This window comes from Opisthorchis viverrini (assembly GCF_000715545.1).
Source record: "Opisthorchis viverrini unplaced genomic scaffold opera_v5_21, whole genome shotgun sequence".
Classification (NCBI taxonomy): Eukaryota; Metazoa; Platyhelminthes; class Trematoda; order Opisthorchiida; family Opisthorchiidae; genus Opisthorchis; species Opisthorchis viverrini.
The window spans coordinates 1,840,371-1,859,132 of NW_008751677.1; the positions used below are offsets into that span (position 1 = coordinate 1,840,371).

General features: G+C 41.7%; 2 protein-coding genes across 2 annotated transcripts in view; both read right to left on the minus strand.

Annotated features, from left to right (window-relative positions):
* T265_01906 (hypothetical protein) overlaps nucleotides 1–11,328 on the minus strand; it is a gene marked incomplete at both ends in the record, with an annotated part of 18,980 nt that extends 7,652 nt beyond the window's left edge. Inside the window, one exon of the mRNA XM_009166032.1 lies at nucleotides 11,182–11,328. Within this exon, the coding sequence (XP_009164296.1) occupies nucleotides 11,182–11,328 (147 nt within the window). The remainder of the gene's footprint in view (nucleotides 1–11,181) is intronic.
* Nucleotides 11,329–16,298: 4,970 nt separating this feature from the next.
* T265_01907 (hypothetical protein) overlaps nucleotides 16,299–18,762 on the minus strand; it is a gene marked incomplete at both ends in the record, with an annotated part of 102,846 nt that continues 100,382 nt past the window's right edge. The window contains one exon of the mRNA XM_009166033.1: nucleotides 16,299–16,737. Within this exon, the coding sequence (XP_009164297.1) occupies nucleotides 16,299–16,737 (439 nt within the window). The remainder of the gene's footprint in view (nucleotides 16,738–18,762) is intronic.

Sequence of the window (18,762 nt, forward strand, 5' to 3'; positions counted from 1 at the left end):
CACCTCTAATGCTCTGTTTGGGGCATGCTAATCATGCATCTATACGGTGTTGCGGGCGAAAAATTGTTTTTTGTCGTTATTAAATCGATTGTTTGTTTAAACGCGTAAGTCTGACGCATCTCTAGGTATCCTGGATGTCAAAATGCTTGCAATCGAAAGAGAACAACGAGGACGGAGCGCACTAGTTCGGACCGAGTTTGCGACATCCCGTTCGTGTCTTTTGGGTACTGGATTACCAATCAAATATTAATAGTTGTACCAGTGTGGTGGTGTCCGTGGAGGCCAAATGGAGTCGCACGGACGCTTGTTCATTTCATTCTATTGTGGTTTCCTCGCGTGGGTTCAACTACCATCCCCGTCGCCAAATTGTCGTGGATCACAGTCTCCTTAATGCATTCTTATTACTGTAAATCCCGGCCAGGGTAGTCGATTCATAGCCTGGTGCGTTTAGCCAAACAACAGAAAAATAAATAAACATGTGAACCGGCTGATCTGTTGATCACTGTCGCGTACAAGCAGGTCAAAAAGGTGATACTAAGAAGATGATTCATCTGTCCAGGGCGAGTGAAGAACAACCAATGAAATCTGTCTCAACGAAAACGGTCATTGGCTGTTGTGTAGCCCCGTTACTCTGGGAACTGGTTCTCGTGGTAGTGTCAAATAAAATTTCCTATAACGGTCGACAAACGAACAAATACAGACCGCCATAAAAGTAAGATGCGTCGACCATACTCTATGGATAGTCTTTGCTGGGAGACGTTATTCATTTTGGACCCAAAGAACGCCTCATGGCTACTGTAGGCATACATGAAATTTACCGAACATTTGGTGGTTTCATCAGATTACACATGAGTCAAACATAATATGTAGACAAATGTGTGCTAATACCAGCCGCATCAGCTGCAAACAGTCGGAGATCCATTCGTGCGATAAAACGACATATACTACTGGCAACTTCTCTGTCACAGAACTTAGAAAATTAACACACGGTTCCTATAATTCTGACAAGCTGGAACGCGATTTAGCTGGAGCCGTGAAGTTTAGTAATATATACATACATTTTCCCGTTTTTATAGCCCTGTCAGAAGAGTACTCGAGCTGGATCACCTCCTCATTGTTTCCGTATGGATGTTTCACTTGACAGTTTTACTACACTGTCGCATCAGTGTACACTGTGCGTTTAAGCCATTGTCCAATTCATTTCCACTCAGTTAGTTCCAACATTTTTTTATCTAACCGATTTCAATTGGCGTCAAAATTCTTCATTTGGCGCCGGCCAAGTTGTGTTTCTGAAGTGAACATATGATCAAGGGGTCTCAACAACGGATATGTTGTATATGTTATTCTATGAGGTTGGCGACTTAAAATGTGTACTCAAGAAAAAGAACACAAGTATTTTTCTATATAGAAGATATCTGCTCAAAAGTTTTGCTATGTTGCCACCAATCTTCGGCAAATTGGAGCCTGAGTTTTACGATCTTGTTAAAGTTGAAATCTACCTTGTCGACGGAAATTAATTCCAGACTACAAAAAAACTAATCAAGGTCCTGTAAAAGCAAAGCTTAGGGCAAAGCTTAGGAATATTTTATCAAACAGTAAAACTATCATTGCCTAATTACCGGAATCAACTGCATCAAGCTACACATTCGATTCGATTTCATTCAAACTAAACTTCTTGTTTCCGGCTGGACAAATTGACACCCAACCTATCCAAGAATCGCTGTTGTGGCCCAGAGCTGGCTTGGTTTTTCAAATCATCCATCATCATTGACTAACTTTTCATCCATAGTAGCTTAGAACCGAAGTGGTTCTCCGCATAATTAAAGCGTAGAATCGCGTTTAACACGACAAAGTTGATCATCTACAATACACGGACGGCGGATCGAGGTAGTTGTCTAGGTTGTTCTATACTTCCGTTGGAATTGTTTCGCGTTTTCATGCTACCGGTCGACTAGTCAATTTCCGCACGCGCCAACGAAAATTTCGCCTTCCAAGTACAAGTTCGATTGATCGGCAACGAATCTTTTTTAGCCCAACAGTGAGAATTCTAGATAGCTCGGTAGTTGAGACCGTACTAACAGACGGTCCGACCACAATTTCAACATCTTGACCACCCCTGTCTAAAGCGTGGACAACCAAGCAGTAGCTCAGTTATCCTGGTTTTCTTGAAAGGAAATGGTGCCCAAGCGTACAAGCTGTGCTTCGACCCTTTGGGTTTCAAGCGTGTGTCACGCTACCTGACCGGAAAGTTCTGGCTGGTGGATCAATCGATCGTCACAACCAGGACAGTTAGTGGGTCGTCGTTCGACTGGTCGGGCAGACCAATCACACCGCTCAAGTGTGAACACGTTCGCCTGTTCAGCCACGATAATTCAGATGCGTGCAGCGTGCGTTGGTGGAGGGTTGGTTACACGCTCGCCTCGTATGTTCAAATCCCGGTACGGCCATTGCATATGCACTGCTGATGAGCTCAAATAAGAGCGAAACTCGAGTCCAGTGCTTCCCTTTGGTGTGGAATCACCGGAATAATTACGCCAGAACAGGAACACGGCCGTTTAGACGAGAGTGTTGTGGCTGTGAACAAAATTACCTATCCCGCAAAACCCCAACGTTGCAACGGTGATTAAATAGTTGAACTCTAACTTCTCTCGGAGTGACCGTGAGACAGTAATTCTGATACATCAGACCTAAAGGGGCAAAATCGTTTTAATACTGTTGAGCATGACTAGTTCCAATTGACAAAGGCATTTTAAGCGTTGTGTGCTTGCTGAACGCTTCGCAGAGCTCAAGCCGGTCTGACAAACTCATTTTATTCGTTGATTATTGTTTCCTGCCTTACCCATGACGTAGAAAGGTTTTCGAATGATTAACCGAATCAGGAAACCCACTTTCGGATCTCACAAGCTTTTGAATGCAGCCACATAAGCAAAGTACGCCATGATTTCAACGAATCAAAGGGAAAACAACTTTGCTTGAAATTTCAAAGACAACGGACAATTCTATGGCGAAGGCTTACATTATGAACGCTGATCCTGCAACTTGTACCCTAGAAAATATTGTCCTAAAATTCAGTGTAAAGCTTAAATTCTACCCACAATCATATTTGCGGTGATACACCCGTACTTAGAAATAAGCGATCACAGAGCGCTTTATTCTCCATGCGCAGCGGTTCCGGCTCGATAATTAAATAAATTGTCCAAACGGTTTACTACCTGTTTTCAAACAGTTCAAGTTCATCAGGTTTACCAAATCTGTCGTACAGCAAACGGAACATGCTTCCTTCAACTTTGATCCGAATATTCTTGGATAGCGCTGAGTTTTCACAAGTAAATATAAAAAGGTATGTCAAATTCCTCAAATAGCCTAGTACAATAACACACTAGTTTACCCAATGAAGTATTTAACACAGGACCAAGAATGGTTATCTTTACGTTCTAGGGAAATACACTTATTCGCAAATGAATTTGGTTTACACGAGTGACTCAAATGAATCTCTCGTTTATGATATTCTGCAACTGAATGTGCTGCACACAGGCCGCCACATGTTTCAGTTGGCACGATATTCGAGATATCGCAGTATATTTTCATAAACGAGAGATTCAGTTGAGTCTATCGTGAACACCAAATGGATTTGCAAATAAGTGTGTTTATCGAAAACAATTTAATTAGGGTTCAAGTAGAACATAAGGTTGCCGGAAACTCGGGAACTGCGTCTACCTGATGAGCCATAAGAAGGGAGAAACCGGTCGTGGGCTGTCGAAGAGTTTTCAGCAAACTTGTGAGTGGTTTCCTTCATGTCTTCACTTTGTTCTGTAGAGCACCTCAACTGCGAACCAATAAAAGTTGGGTATATTATTCAGTCAACTGAATTGGAGAATTGAAGTTTAATAAGGGGCTACCGCATTGGAGAGGTACACTTTATAACCTTCATTTTAAAAAGATTTAATCTTTCTGGTTTTGGTGTTCTCAGTATCGAATATCATTCACTGAGAATACAACATGCCACGTGATGTTCGCGTAGTAATTGGTAGAAATCAGCCCACAGTACGTGTCGGTTTGCCCACCCAATTTACCGACCTCCACTTTGTTTTTCACTTGGTCTAATGGACAGGATAACTAGTATAGGGGTTGCTATGGTTTCCAGTTGAAATTCAGTTCAGGATTAGACAGCATGTATCCAGCCAAGTTGGGTTGGACTGCTACTACATAGACATAATTTGCATTCCTATCATCCGGGCAAACATGTCAGAGGACGCAGCAATTAAGGTATAACTAATGCAGTTGTTTTACAAATGGGCTTAATCGGAACGCATTTTTTGCAAGTTACTCGCACGGTTAGATATTCTATACTTACTGTATTTTCGATAACGTTATCGTTCCAGCAAGGCTAATTGGGAACCCGCAGAAGTACGTTTATCAAATTGAATCTACATACATTTGTCGAAGATAGTGCATATCGCTTTCGTGGACAGTAGCGTGATTGTGGGGCCTTCGCGTGGAAATATTTTGACCCATGTGACGTGAAACGTTGAGTGCGCGTGATTATCCCATACATGGGATAACTGGCCTTGTTGCCAACATATATCTGACGCACGGATGAGATGCGATTCTTCCGGCGTGAGAGCTGCAGCAGCCTTATGAAAAATACGCATGTAGTAGGGCTTGTGTCAGGCTGAAATATTAGAGCTTGAGCCTCCGTTTTCAGTGACGATGAGGCAGCGAGTAAATTGGTGCTATTTTGGCCGTCAGAGCAATTCAAAGGCAGTGGACCACTTGATCATGGGCGCCCGTGATTCTAGAGAATGCGTTCCCAGCGATAAATGAGTTGCAGTCAAGACAAAAACCAACAACATGAGCTGCGAGACCGTAGGTTTCTGGGGAAGACTTTTTGCGAAATCATCCTTTCTAACGAGCGAAATATGATGTTATTGCTTGGACAATTGAGAGTCATACGTCCAGTAAGATTGTCGTCCAGTTTCACTAGAGCGTTATCAACAGATCTATCATGCACTCCCGGGAGAAATGTTTTAGCAAGTTTTGGCAATTAAACGGATGTTAGCGAAGATCAACCGAACTACTGTCCAGAAAGATGGATCCTCTTTGTATAGAACATCAATCATTGTGAATAAAACGTCACTGATGGACCAAAATCCTTTAAACGGAAGCGAGCATTTTGATGAATATGATTGTTAACTAGCAATATTACTCTGAAGCACAAGGAGTGAAATCTAGTGAAACCACACATCACTTTGACTATTGTCCTGTGCTGTGATTACGCGGGGTAAATTACAGTGTCCGACTGGAACGCGTGCTTTATTTAACAGAGACGATATTTCCAAACCAATTGGGCTATGATTGGCGTCGCACAGAGAGAGGTAGACATCTTCATCCACGAGTTACGCTTCCATGGTGACCGCATAGGTAAACAATGAAACTCGTATCTTACTGTGGTTTCACCTCAACCGAACTAAATTTTGAACCTCTCCTTTCTCTGAATATTTTGCTCCAAAGGCCAGACATTTATCGTTATTTTCCAACTATAGCAACGCCCTACACGCCCAAAATGGCGATCTTCATTTTAGTTATACTTAGACGTCGATTTTAGCTACCATCTCGTGGTTTTTGTTTCACTTTTGAGGGCTGGAAGTTTTGTTCAAGTAGACGTCACATTAGCTTTGCGAACATCTCTACTAGAATAACATGTGATAGATGTGACAAACTGTAGGAGTGGAACAAGCAGCTCCTGCTGAAATAGAGTTGATTGAGAAGTCCTCTCTGTGTCTAAACCTTTTCAACACCCTGTGGCCTTGATGCGTCAATATGAGTGAAAACAAACCGATAAGCTAGACTGCATCTAAGTACAATGAGAAGCGCAATATTAGTCGCACTGAAAAGGAAACATTGAGAAAGTTTTTTATCCATCTTTGCCAAACTAATTTACAATTTTTTTAATCTGTGGAATGAAATTTCTTATTGTGTGCACTGCTGCGTCTGAGTTCTGCCAATCTGTCGGGTGTTTTTTGATGTGATGCAAAAATGAATGTACGTGTGAGACTTATGCGGTCTTTGTAAGAATGTGAGTCAAGCTACAGATCGACTTCCAAGGCTCAAGCTTGCTCAGCTCATGTGAATGCACTCTGTGATGTAGTGTCCCCAAGAGACTACTTCACATGCGAAAGGCTTCTTTGAATTTTTTCGGCTGGAAACTGGTAAACCAAATCACAGCGGGTTGTGAACATCATTTTGTTTGATCCACCGGAGTGACACCTCTACGGAGGAGTAGTGGATGTGTTGCACTTCACCCGCAGTCGATTCATCAAACGAATTTCGCCCTTTTCACATAGGTTAGCTGTGAAGTGAGTTTGAGGGAATTGAGAGCCCAGTCTCTGTGTATTATTTGACCATAGTACACAAGCTATTGACTGCACAGCAGACAAATTATGGATTCGATGCTCTATCAGCGAAAACTTTGTCGATAGTAAAACGTTACTATGGCTAGCCAACGACCAGAAAACATACCATCAGGTGTGACTTCATTGTTTTTTATTTTATATTTTGTTTCGAATTACTCATATTGTCTGTCCAACAGAAAGCATTTTGTGATCTCTTTGACATTCGCGGTTTGTGCGTACTCATTTGTATCAAAGTGAACCATTTTTAGCTGTAATAAGGGTCTCTTACTAGTCGCAAGATAACAAATGAAGTAGAATTAGGGCGACCAAATTAGAAAGAATTGCCATGGATTTCGCCGCCCCTCAGGAGAGGTCCACCACCCAGCCTCGTGTATAAAAATGATCCACAAGCATCCGTTATATAGAACCATATACAATGCCTTTTCAACAACGTGTTATCTTGGTTTACCACCAAACTGTGGCTTAATTTGAAACTAAAAAATGTCACGCTTCTCCACGAATAGGGCTGAGTGTTACTTCTCTTGAGGATTTTGCGCTTCATGAGCATCTATTTCTGGATCACAAATGGACTCCAACACAGACTGAAAGTCGATTGCGTCACTGCTTATCAGGTTATCAATGCAATCTACATGTTACCAACTGCCTACAGAATAGCTCATGGGGTGCTGATATCAATCTGTCAATGTTATTCGATTATATTGAAACCGCATTGCAGTCGTGAGTTCCTGCTTTTAAAATGCTTAATATGTCACATGCTTATGTCACATGATTTACACTGCTCGACTCAGTTGCTCAAGCGTTCTCTGGATGATTCGCATCATCGAACTGGGCTTTCAGTTCACTGACCACTAACGGTGCTTGCTTTTCTGCTTTTGGTTTGCCTCATAGTGTACCCCAATTTTAACCAGTGGATATATACTGGATTGGAGAATTGGTTTCCAAAATATTAATGGTCAGCCTGTGCTTGCTTGCTAAAACCACATAGGTTCACTATCGCTTCATTGATCTGTCGTTGAAGTGAACAAAGTCATTTGTGTTTGTGTCTGTCCTTTGATTTCCATATTTCTCAAAACCATTCTGTCCGTGAGTCGGGTTCCTTGATGTACACCTATACCGTACTTGCTACGCAATTCATAAAATATGGTGGCTCTGGTTGTTTTGACCTGTCTTTTAGAAGCCTGCATTGATCTTGACTTTAGGACATGACGCGTTACAGCAAAGTAACTTTCCTCCAAATGCTCTCTTACCTGGGGTCTGGCGAAAGAAGGCTGACTGCAATTCACTGTCAAATGTTTCTCGAATCATCTTGTACACCGCAGTGACGATATTTTTTATCTCCCCTTGAACTCAATACAAATAAATTGAGGTTTAATAATGAATTTGCTTTCCTCGACCCATAATTTACATGATCCTATTTAATCAGCTAATCAGAGAACTAACTAGCATGAATGGAAGTGATATGTAGGCTGCCAGGCTAACATACTGTAAATTATTTTTCATTTAAATATGTGGACGTTTAAGAAGACATTCGGTAGATACCAGCTGAGTCTTTCTGTCCCTGCGTGAATTTCGAAGCTGAAGATTCCAAAGGAAGAAACGGTAAGCATTCTGACAGTGACAACCAGCAAAATAGCCATTTCGGATGGCTTAGCATGCTTGGAACCTCAGTGGCTGAGAAAGTTTCTGAAAGATTTCCTACCTATGGAAAGGTGATACTACTGATGGGGGTATGCGAGTAGTATGTTCACTCGAAAATCCCCTTTTTGCCTCTTGAAAAGTGAGGTCTATAACGCAATATGTATAGTCGCTCTGTAGCATTTGCTTGCAATTGAGTAACAGTCAATGAATATCCAGGCAAGTTCATGAAGACGCGTTAAAGTAGAAGATGGATATTTAGCTTTTTTTAAACAAGATACATACGGGAGTTTCGCTCTACTGTCTAGTAGTCTGTAACTGTTCAGTTGGCATTTTCAGAAAAACTCCGCAGCAAAGGCCTTCTTTTTTTCTGAAAGAGTTTTCCTACTCATACCTGACAGTTCAGATGGACACCGTGTGTGCGCTAGTTGTTTTGTAAATTCACAAAGCTAAATTCAAACAAGGCCAAGGATCCTTGCTGATCCCTGCTTAGTTCATTCCGGCTACTTTTTAGTCTAGGCCAATTTTATGGCCGTATCCAACTGTGCAACCAAGACTGAGGTCGGGAAAATTCTACTAAGGTACTCAACTACTCAGAGCGCAACAAGTTCCACCTCTTGTGCATGGTCTTGCCTGATTGAACGACTTCTTGTATTCGAGATACTCTCTTTAATTCCCACCCTTACGTAGCATTCGAAACCAACCTGTATCAACTTCTTGATCGTTGTATTCCAATAAGAGAGGAAATCTAAGGCGATCAGGCGTGTTCACACCTTATTTAAAGGGGATTTACTTGGAATTTTATCAAGTTTTGTCAAGTTGTACGTGACCTGCTTTTCAGTACACAGTGTGCTTGGAACAACATGATTTCAGGTTAAATGACACTGTAAAAACCGCAAAATATGTTGCATACTTTGAAAGAGACTGGGAATGAAGTAAAGATACAGTTGGTGAAGCAAAACATGCTTACAAAGGACTTCCTGGTGCTACATGTCTGAGCATAGTATACAAAAGATAATGGGAATTTCAGTGTGAGGATACAACACCTTATAAAAGCAATTTTGTGCATTTGTTACATAAACATGTAGGGACCTTTGAGGTGGGTATTATGATTTAATGCTTACTATGAGAACCCAAAGTTTCTCCCAAATGGAGAACCAGTATTTTGCATTAACCCAACCTCACTACTGAATAGCACTAGTAGTCGGACAGCGTTTTACAGCTTGAGCTGTTCTAACGCAAACTGCTGCAACCATATTTTTGATTAAAATGGACATTAAAAGCTGTATGTCTATAGCTCACTGAGGAATAAGGGAGATGCCAGGTCTGAATCGTTGTTTGCGCCTGATTTCTGCAAGTGACGCAGAACTTTGGGACCTGGAATGTTCAGCCCAGTTAGGTTTTCCCACCCTGCATCAAAATTTAGTGGTTCCAGCTGCCACAGCTTTGTTCACCGAAGATAAGAAGAATAAATTAAAGAAAGTCAGGTATTGATGGCTATGGCCATTTATTTCTTTGACGTAGAATGATTCTGTTGCTTTGGCGTGGTAGGGAATGCGATTAACACATTGAAGGTGATAACCTTGATGCAAGACCACCATTGGCTGTGTGATACGGCGGCATCTCCCAGGGTCGCCGAAAACTGGTTTGTTCCGCCCACAGGTCCCATCTAGGGAGATGGCGTGTATGCGAGTAGACTGGTTAGGAATTATATACTTCGTTGCCAGGACCTGGACTGATCACACTCCTGGGAAACAACCGCTGATCAATACAACACCCTTCAACAAAGAAGTCATGCATCTTAATTAGACTTGTCTTAACAGAGAAACCATGTTTGGACAAAACGTCCCTCTGCCTAGACCACTTTGGTTACATAGTTATTAGTCGATAAAATATAGTGTTCATCGGCTGAAAGGTACAGTAGGCTAGTGCTTAAGCAGTAAACACAAAAAACATGCTTCTTCAATTAGTTAGGAATGAACGCTTTCAGAAGCTGCCAGAAGAACAGTGCAGCATTATCGTTACAGACATTCAACCAAGCAATAGATTCATGTCTATGGAGCTGAGCTGAATCATTAAAATTTTGAAAAAAATGACAAAACTGGTAGAAGATCAACAGTCAAAGAATTAGGCGTCCGAATTAGAGTTACTTAGCAATAAAACTTGCTTAAGTCTTTGAACGTTAAAGTTTGAATCAAAAAGTGGGAACAGCGCTCGAATACTGAAAGTAAAGCGGCACTTCTAGGGAATGATGTGCAGTTGGTTACAGTCGTGTGTAGGTGAATGGCGTGCACTATGCCTGGATTTACGAAAAAGTTAATTAGACTGTAGCTAGGGAGAAGATAATTAAGGAAGAGAACTGGCGTCGGCGTCCCGTTGCCCTCCATACTGTATGCAGCGAATAAGGCCACCCAACGTAATTCGTAATGCCACAGCCGAGGTGTCATGAAATTGGTTGTGTCGGTGTAATTCATGGTGTCACGTGAACTGACATAGTACCAGGAAAACTACGCCTGTGCGAGAGGATAATTAGGGCTCCAAGGTCAGAAATTGATTTTGAAAGAGCAAGTAGGGGCCGAACAGTTTTCTATATCAAACTTACTGGTACTCCAATTCACCTTCTTCTAGCAACCTAACACCAGATTTTTTGCACGCTCTCTCGTATATTTGTGTAAGATATCAGGCAATTTGTTCCGGGAACTCCACACACAAAGGAATGGTTTAGGTCCACGTTGAAAAATGTAAGACGAGGTAAAATTTTCGAAGTAAGAGTTCCAAAGTGAAAGTATTAAAAGAATACCCAGAAATAATTAAAATAGAATGCGCTAAAAATTCATGTGCTAAGCAGCAAATTATATTTCAATCGTCACGCAATATTGCTGCTCGGTTTACTAATTTTACTGCATGACTGACATTCTCAGCTTTTGCCGCAAGTCAAAATTCGAAATATTCCCTAAACACACCTGTTAGTGAAAAATTGGACGGACCCGTGCCAGAAGAATGCGTGAGCTTTTGTTTTTATTTTCTAGGATTTCACCTCGAAATTCCTGTTGGATGAAATGTAGTCCATTTCGGCTTTTCATGGTTCACGATGTACCGACGGCCAGCTTGCAAGTTTCATGTTGTTGCGTACCTGGTATAGACGCTCGTTACTCCCCAGTCCGTTGACTACTGGAGTATCTTGCTGAATTTCATGGAAAAAATTGACCAGTATAAGCGCACCAGATAACATATAACGAGGTACTGTCACATTCAGGAAACGGAAGTAGGCAGGATCCATGAATAATGGCGGAAATATTTTGCCAATACGAAGAGTAGGAGCTCTGCTGTTCAATTAAGTGTACAATTATATATATGTACTAGTCTCTGTTCCTAGGTGAAATCGACATTCTCATTCACGTACGCGTTGGCAACCGATGAGAAAATTTATATTTGTTGGTAGAGTGGGGAGATTTGGGATTTTTGCGGAGATTTCGTCCCGTAAGTGAAGCTAATCCATGCTGAAAAGCCGAGAAGCACTGTACAGCTGTTTCATCCATGTTAGAAATCATCAGCAGTGCGCATCTCATGAACCTCTGGAGAGTCTCAAAGCCGTGACCGCCTCGCTATTAGTTTGAACACTTAACCGTTTGGCCAAGGGCGGATGATTAGCAGTGCAATTAACTCGCACTTAGACAGGATATAGCCCCGTTCATCCTTCATTCACGGGTTCCACATCGTGCGGTCACACTTGTTGACTGGCTCCTGGAGCAACGACTTCTCAGATGGAAGTTTCACTCATCGGGTGAAGTTTATTCTTCCACTGATCTACTTGTTGATTATTGGTAGAGTGAAGGGATTTGGGAATTTTGTGGAGATTTAGTCCTGTAAGTGAAGCCAATCTATGCTGAAAAGCCGACTCCCCGTGTTAATCACACTACCGATCATCCGCCCGTGGCCGAACGGTTAGGTGTTCGAACTAGTATCCAGGAGGTGACGGGTTCGAGACTCTCCAGAGTCTCGTGAGATGCGCACTGCTGGTGATTCCCAATAAGGGTGAAGCACCTGTACAGCGCTTCTTGGCTTCTCAGCATAGATTGGCATCACTTACAGGACAAAATCGCCACAAGAAGTCTATAATTCTTTATCCCAATCATGCTGTGGTAACACTGCTGTGATCAAACTAATTAGGAAGTCTTATGTAATAAGGGGAATGCACTCATTTGCACACTAATTTGGTTATGTAACAGACTCACCTGAAATCCAGCTGAATGGATGTCTTTATGTCGTATTTGCCTCTACCATTGCCCCCCACCCAAAAAAAAGTATTCTGGCAAGTCCAATATTGACGCATTGTCCTATATCTCAAATTACGCCTCGACTTCGCAAAGGTTGAGCACCAAATAGCTCTGATTAGATCGGAAATATAGACTAATCCTCATTCAGTTGGTCAGAAAAAATTAGGGTGATCGTACTGCAAGAAGGGATCAGTTCGCTAGGCGGGAAATTCAACTATTAAGATACAAATCATCATCATGATCCGGACCACTAGTAGAAGCTGTCTATATGGATGGCGAATCGGTTGCAGGTGTGTTTGTTTATGCGGCGTTCTCTTCCAAATGTTTTTTGACGAAACATCAATCATATTGGAAGCAAAGTGAGTTGATATATATCCACCACCGGGAACTGTGAGCTCCATTGACAGCGTTCAGAAAAACAATCCATCATCTCGATGATATGAACATCATTTGTAAAAACATTTTTGTGTATAAACTAACCTTTTATGTGGAGGTCTTTTGTAGGATTGTTCTGAATAATGAACAAATTTCTGCCGGATTGCAGACGATAGGAAGAGAACAGATAACAGATGAAGGATTAGATGACGGAATAAATGATTTTGGAAGAGAACAATACCTTAAAATGCTTCCGTATAATGAGAAGTATTTGACAGGACTGGTTATTTTCAGATATTTTCTCTCATGGTCCGAAGTTTACAGCAGATTCTCAGCCTCAGTTATTCACTGATAAGATCACTGAGGTAGGGAACTGAATGTGGGTAGTTCTGAAAGCTCGTCGCTGTGTTTTGTCATGATAAGGACATATCAGGCGTAGTAGGATCGGTCGCCTATCTTTTGGTTGACAGCGTTTGCTGTTTCGCCCAGCTCACTTGGCTTGCGTACAAAACAACTGCAAATAAAAGTGGATTCTTAAATTATCTTTTGCTGTGAAATTCACCAATAAATTTGAGTGCTTGAGAGCACTCGAGTACACTTCAAAACCTCTCAAGTTTTTCGCCGAGGATTTGGTAAGTTGTAAGCCTATGTGACTTGGATTTGAAGATGTCAGCTATAAAAAACGAAGTGCTCTATTTGCTCAAGTGACCCACATTTCGGCAATCGTTTGCTAAGACTAAGGCTTACGGAATACAAAAACTCCGGGATCAGTTCACTCATACATTATCATAATAGTGTAACGGTGGGCACTACTGATGGGTGCGTGCGAGTAGTATGTTTACTCAAAAATCCGATCTGCTTCCCTTGAGAAGTGAGTTCTATTACGAAATTTATGGAGTCGCTTTGTAGCATTTGAGTAATAGTCAATGAATATCCGGGAAATTTTAGGAAGTCGCGTTCAAGGAGAAGATGGATGATCAGTTCTGTAAACACAACGCTTTGTCGGAACGCTTTCGAACTTATGGCCTCCGTCCGCTACCTCCTCCATCTACAGGAGGAGGTCCATAAACAGATTCAAGAAATGTTGAAGAGTGGAATAACCGAAGAAGCCAATAGTGCGCAAAACTCCAAGGTTGTGTTTGTAAGGAAGGCGAACGGAAACTACAGGTAAATGGGAGTCGGCGGCTGGCGAACGACCTTTAAAGGTGAAGGTGTGTAACGGTGGGTACTACTGATGGGATACTGATGGGTACATTCTCTCGTAAATCCGCTTCGCGTCTCTTGACGCGAATAGTAGAGTCGCTTTGTAGCATTTACTTGCATTTGAGTAGCAGTCAATGAATATGCAGGAGAGTTCAGGAAGACGCGTTCAAGCAGAAGAGAGATATCCAGTTTTGTTAACAAGATGCATATGAGAGTTCTGCTCTCCTGTCCAGTAGTCTGTAGCGGTTAACTTGGTGTTTCTCTAGTACACAACTCCGCACTGAAGGCCTTCTCTCTCCTAATAATAGCAACTTTTAGGGTTTTAGGGGCTTCTGGAAAATCAGGCCTGGAAAGAATGGCCACAAATGCCACACAGAATGAGAATAGAAGGCCGTCCACGATATTGCAGAATCACAAATGTCTTGTGTAATCCTTTTCAAGAGGCAGATAAAGCAGCAGTTTGCAAAATAGAGCAATTTTAAGATCGCTAACATTAAAATCACTTCATATTTCTTCTTCACAATTTTTTTCTTTTTCGTGACTATTTTCCGTGTTTCTCTTTTTACTTTATACCTGTTTCTTTGTCTTCTCGTTTTACATCTTTGATAAATTTTATACTCTCAAAGGACCCACAAAAGGCTTTCGTATAGCTCGTCATGGTTATTCATACATTTAAATAGTGTTTCCGGTGATTCGCTTTATGTTTTACTATCATAATATGCGCTAAAATCTTCAATGAGCTGAACGGTAAGACTCATTTTGTCACCCACCTTACGGAATATCTGGACATTTTGAGAAGCACACTTTACTCGGCTTTAGTCTATATTGAGAAGGCCGGCGTTTTGGAAGTGTCTCTGAGATTAACATTGGTACGCAAGATATTTTGAAACTGTTGAGTTCACTGTCCAGTATGTGGATTCCAGACGCATAGCCGGGAATCATGGGAAGACAGAGACCCGCTTATTCAATTCCAGGTGGCGATTCGATGCCTTTATATGAATTGAGCCAATTCACCCAAAAACATTTAAGAGGTGCGTAAGATAGAAATAGCCTTTATGTGGTTTATGATGGGAGTAAATCTGGATATTTGTAATGCTCAGATGCTGTGATTTTTTTTACCTCAAATGCTCTTTCATAGGACCTTCAATTGCATACATAAAATAACCTGCCACAGTTTAGACAGGGAATTTGTATCCGTGCTTGTGAAAAGTAGAATGAGCTAAGAATCGATGATGTTAACCACTATTCAGAGAATTCCGGTTGCAGACCAGTCGATTGGAAGCGCGTTAAGTTTTACGCTTCTAATGTGTTTAGTACACACGACATTTTGATGTCTGCGATGGATATTGTGAAATCGTCAGATGCACAAGAACAGTTTAGAGCGCTAAGCTTAGGCTGTCACCGGGTCCCGGAAAAGAGAAAATTCGGATCTGTTGCGCTAGAGTTTTCGGGCGTAGCTAATGCTCTGCCCCAGTTTATTATTTTCCGGACGTATCTTCGGAGCCTAATTTTGTAACGTATAGACCGATAATGCAGCTTGAGGTTTTTGTTCGCGTTTTTGGCCCACATTTATTCCGAGCTGCACTTTCCACTTTCCTGCATGGCAGTTTTCTGACACACCTATACGGAAACATACTATGTCGAACATCGTCTATGCAACACAGAATAGGGATTTCAGATGATATACCTTAAAATCTTCAGCACCTCTCGGCAAAAACATGCTTTTAGTGTAATTCTCCTGTCTAAACCAAGGATTCATAAGAGTATTCGGATATCTTTACAGATCAGCAGCCGTCGATTTTTGAAATCCAGGTGGTTGCATATGCTATGACCTATTTGATTTGCTTCCTGAAAAGGATTCTCAAATCTGTCCTTGAGTACATGCAATCAAATTTGGTTCAAAGTGTACCCGTTGCCCGATTGATTTCCTGTGGTCAGTTTCCAGAAGCCTTTGGAGACGGTTTCCCCAAATCCTGAGTGGACAGAGTTGGGAAACATCCATTTTGAATTTGTTGGCCAACGTGCCAGTGTGAGACTGATGAATTGGATCACATGTGGTCGTTGGCTTGTTCGCTGAGCTGGGCAATTTGGTTGCAAACATTTCATCACTAATCGAGGTGACATCATCAGTGCGTAGTTGTGCGTAGTTGTGCGTAGCGGTGGGTTAGTGGTTGTGCGTTCAGTAGTGTTACGTGTGTGTTGATATACGTGCTTGTAGCCGAGGATGACCTTTGACCGCGATTAGTTATTCCGTCGGGCGGTTCCATTGGTTGTTCTTTTTATCCCGTGTCCTCATTCGCCGATGCCCACGTGACTTTTGAACTTGACATCCCTCGCCGTCGTAGTCTAGTCGATGTTGGAGTGACCTTTGTCCTTCCGAGTTCCGGTTGTGACCTCATTGATTTGACTCCGAGGAGTTCCTTGTTTCTTCGTTTGTGAATCCATTATTCGGTCCTCCTTGAGTGTTTCGGTTGCGACGTTGATCTCTCGCGCGTAGAGGTGCGTAAATTGGATCCAGTTCAATGCACCGGTTTATTGAACCTGTCGTAGAGTACCATGCTTCCAGAAATTCTCTTCCGTGTCGCGTGTCTCCGTATGCCAAAATTTTCGCGTTTTCCATGTTGAATTTGTGGCCTTCCTGGTCCTCGTGTATGGATATCAAGGACAGGGGGTCATGCCTCTTGACAGCCGCGTTGTGTTCCTTTATTCGTGTACGTAATTTTCTCCCAGTTTGTCCAACGTAGAATTTGTTGCAGTCGTTGCAGTCGATTTGGTATATCACATTGTTCCTCTTGGTTTTGTCCCGGTTGTCCTTCGGTCTAGAGATTAATTTCCTTAGAGTATAGAAGACGATGAAGTTCCGGGTTTTCAAACTCTATTTAATTGGACCTACAGTGCACACAGAAATCCGACCATCAGATTGCAGAAACTGTCATATTGCACTCCAGACCGTTGGTATTTGGGGTACATAGTGTCTCCTCGGATAGGTGGGCGTGGTTGTGTGAGATCGGGTTGAGGTTATCAACATTTACTCCTCGAAACTCCATAACTTTTAATTGACACTCCATAATAGTATCCTCATTGTGTAACAAGGTTTTGATAACCATCATTATATCCGAGTTGAAAAGCAACAGATAAACGCATTCCAATGACACTTGTGTACATAACACATTCTCACCTAAATACGCATTAAAGCATCCAGTTTCCGCCAATCCCAAGAGAGCTGACTTGCGATTTTGTGAACCTAATCACATGCTACAACCTGATATCCATATATTACATTGGCCCAATCTATGAGCTTAGACTTTGAGTACTTTGTGGTTTTACTATGAGGGTGGCCTGTGGTAAGTGAATATAGCCAACCCTCCCCTTTTACTTCTCGAGAATTCGTGGGTATTTGCGCGATATGTTGATTGTTTAATTTTTACACCAATTTACCACCTCTCGTATAGCACCCCCATTGGCTTTGTTAATTTGATGTCGGCAGTCTTCTCAAATGAAGCAATTGAAGGCGTGCTTTGAAGGATTCGATAAATGCTCTCATTTTCCGGTCAAACAATGGAGATTAACTTGCTTTCTATGTTGGTTAGAAAACGCAGATAGAGAAGCGGCGTCTTACATGTAGTTAGCTATACTGTTCATCGGTTCTCTGTCTCCTTTTTCTCCGTTTGGAGATATTTACGTCCGATTTCCTAAATTGGTACTTGATGAGTCCGAAAATTGAAGCAACTAACCTCTAAATTGATTTCAGAACCGGTCACATATTTCATTCTGCGGCCTCTGGCAATGCGGTGGCGTTGTCTTCCCTTGAAAGATGCAAACTTAGGCATCCTAAAGATGTGACAAACTTAGCTCTCGAAGTGAAATTTCCTCTCTCTGCGATTACGCATGACTAGATCTTTAAGTCCATGTATAGGAACAGTACCTTAACTCCTCTAGGCCAAATATGAATTTCATTCCACCTTACTCTTAGAGGGGTAGATGTACTTTTACGTGCATATACCTATATTCATATGTCACTCATGCCCTAACCAATCGAACTGGAGCTTTTGGTCTTGAGCTTTTGCATTTCTTGCCGTCCACATATACATAACTTTAGTTTGCTTGAAATTTACACCCTGAAGCTGGCTCTCTAACAGCAAGATCCTGATCACACTCATTCGAAGATTCCGCGCATTTGAGGCACAGAACAAAACAAGCAAAGTATTCTACCGTAAATCATGCAGCATAACTTTTCTACACTAGGGAGACACCTATGATATGGCCGTAGCATTTAACAGTTAAAGCAATGCCTCCTTCGCCACAAATACTGAGCAGCCGTTGTAATAGCATCTTTAGTACCTTCGCCAAACTCACATTTGTAGGACAATTCTCCAAAGAAATTAAATTTACGTAACTTCCGATTAGGTGAAGGTTTACAGGTAACAAAAATGGTCAAGTCACGCAGACAGATATGTTAGGTTATTCAACACCACTTCCCTAAGAAAAAAAATTTAAAAAGGCACTTGAATCTATCGCAAAATCTGAATCTGTTCCAGGAAAATATCTGTGTTGTTGTCAGGGGATATTCGGCCAAGTTCGTTTGTCAGTGTGATTGAGTAATTGTCCACTCGGTGGCTATACAGTAGCGATATATATACGCCGCCCAAGTTTGGATTCCGAACAGGCCAACCATACTCGGATTTGGACCCAAACCGTTTGCCACTTTCTAAATTCTCTTTTATTAAGGAGCAGTACGCAGGTGATTTCGTCACTGAGCATGATTGGGTTTTTGCTTTAATTTTCGGACAGATTTTCTGAATACCTAGATCTAGAATTTTTTGTTGTAGGTTAAAATTACTAAATTCAATTCCTTACAC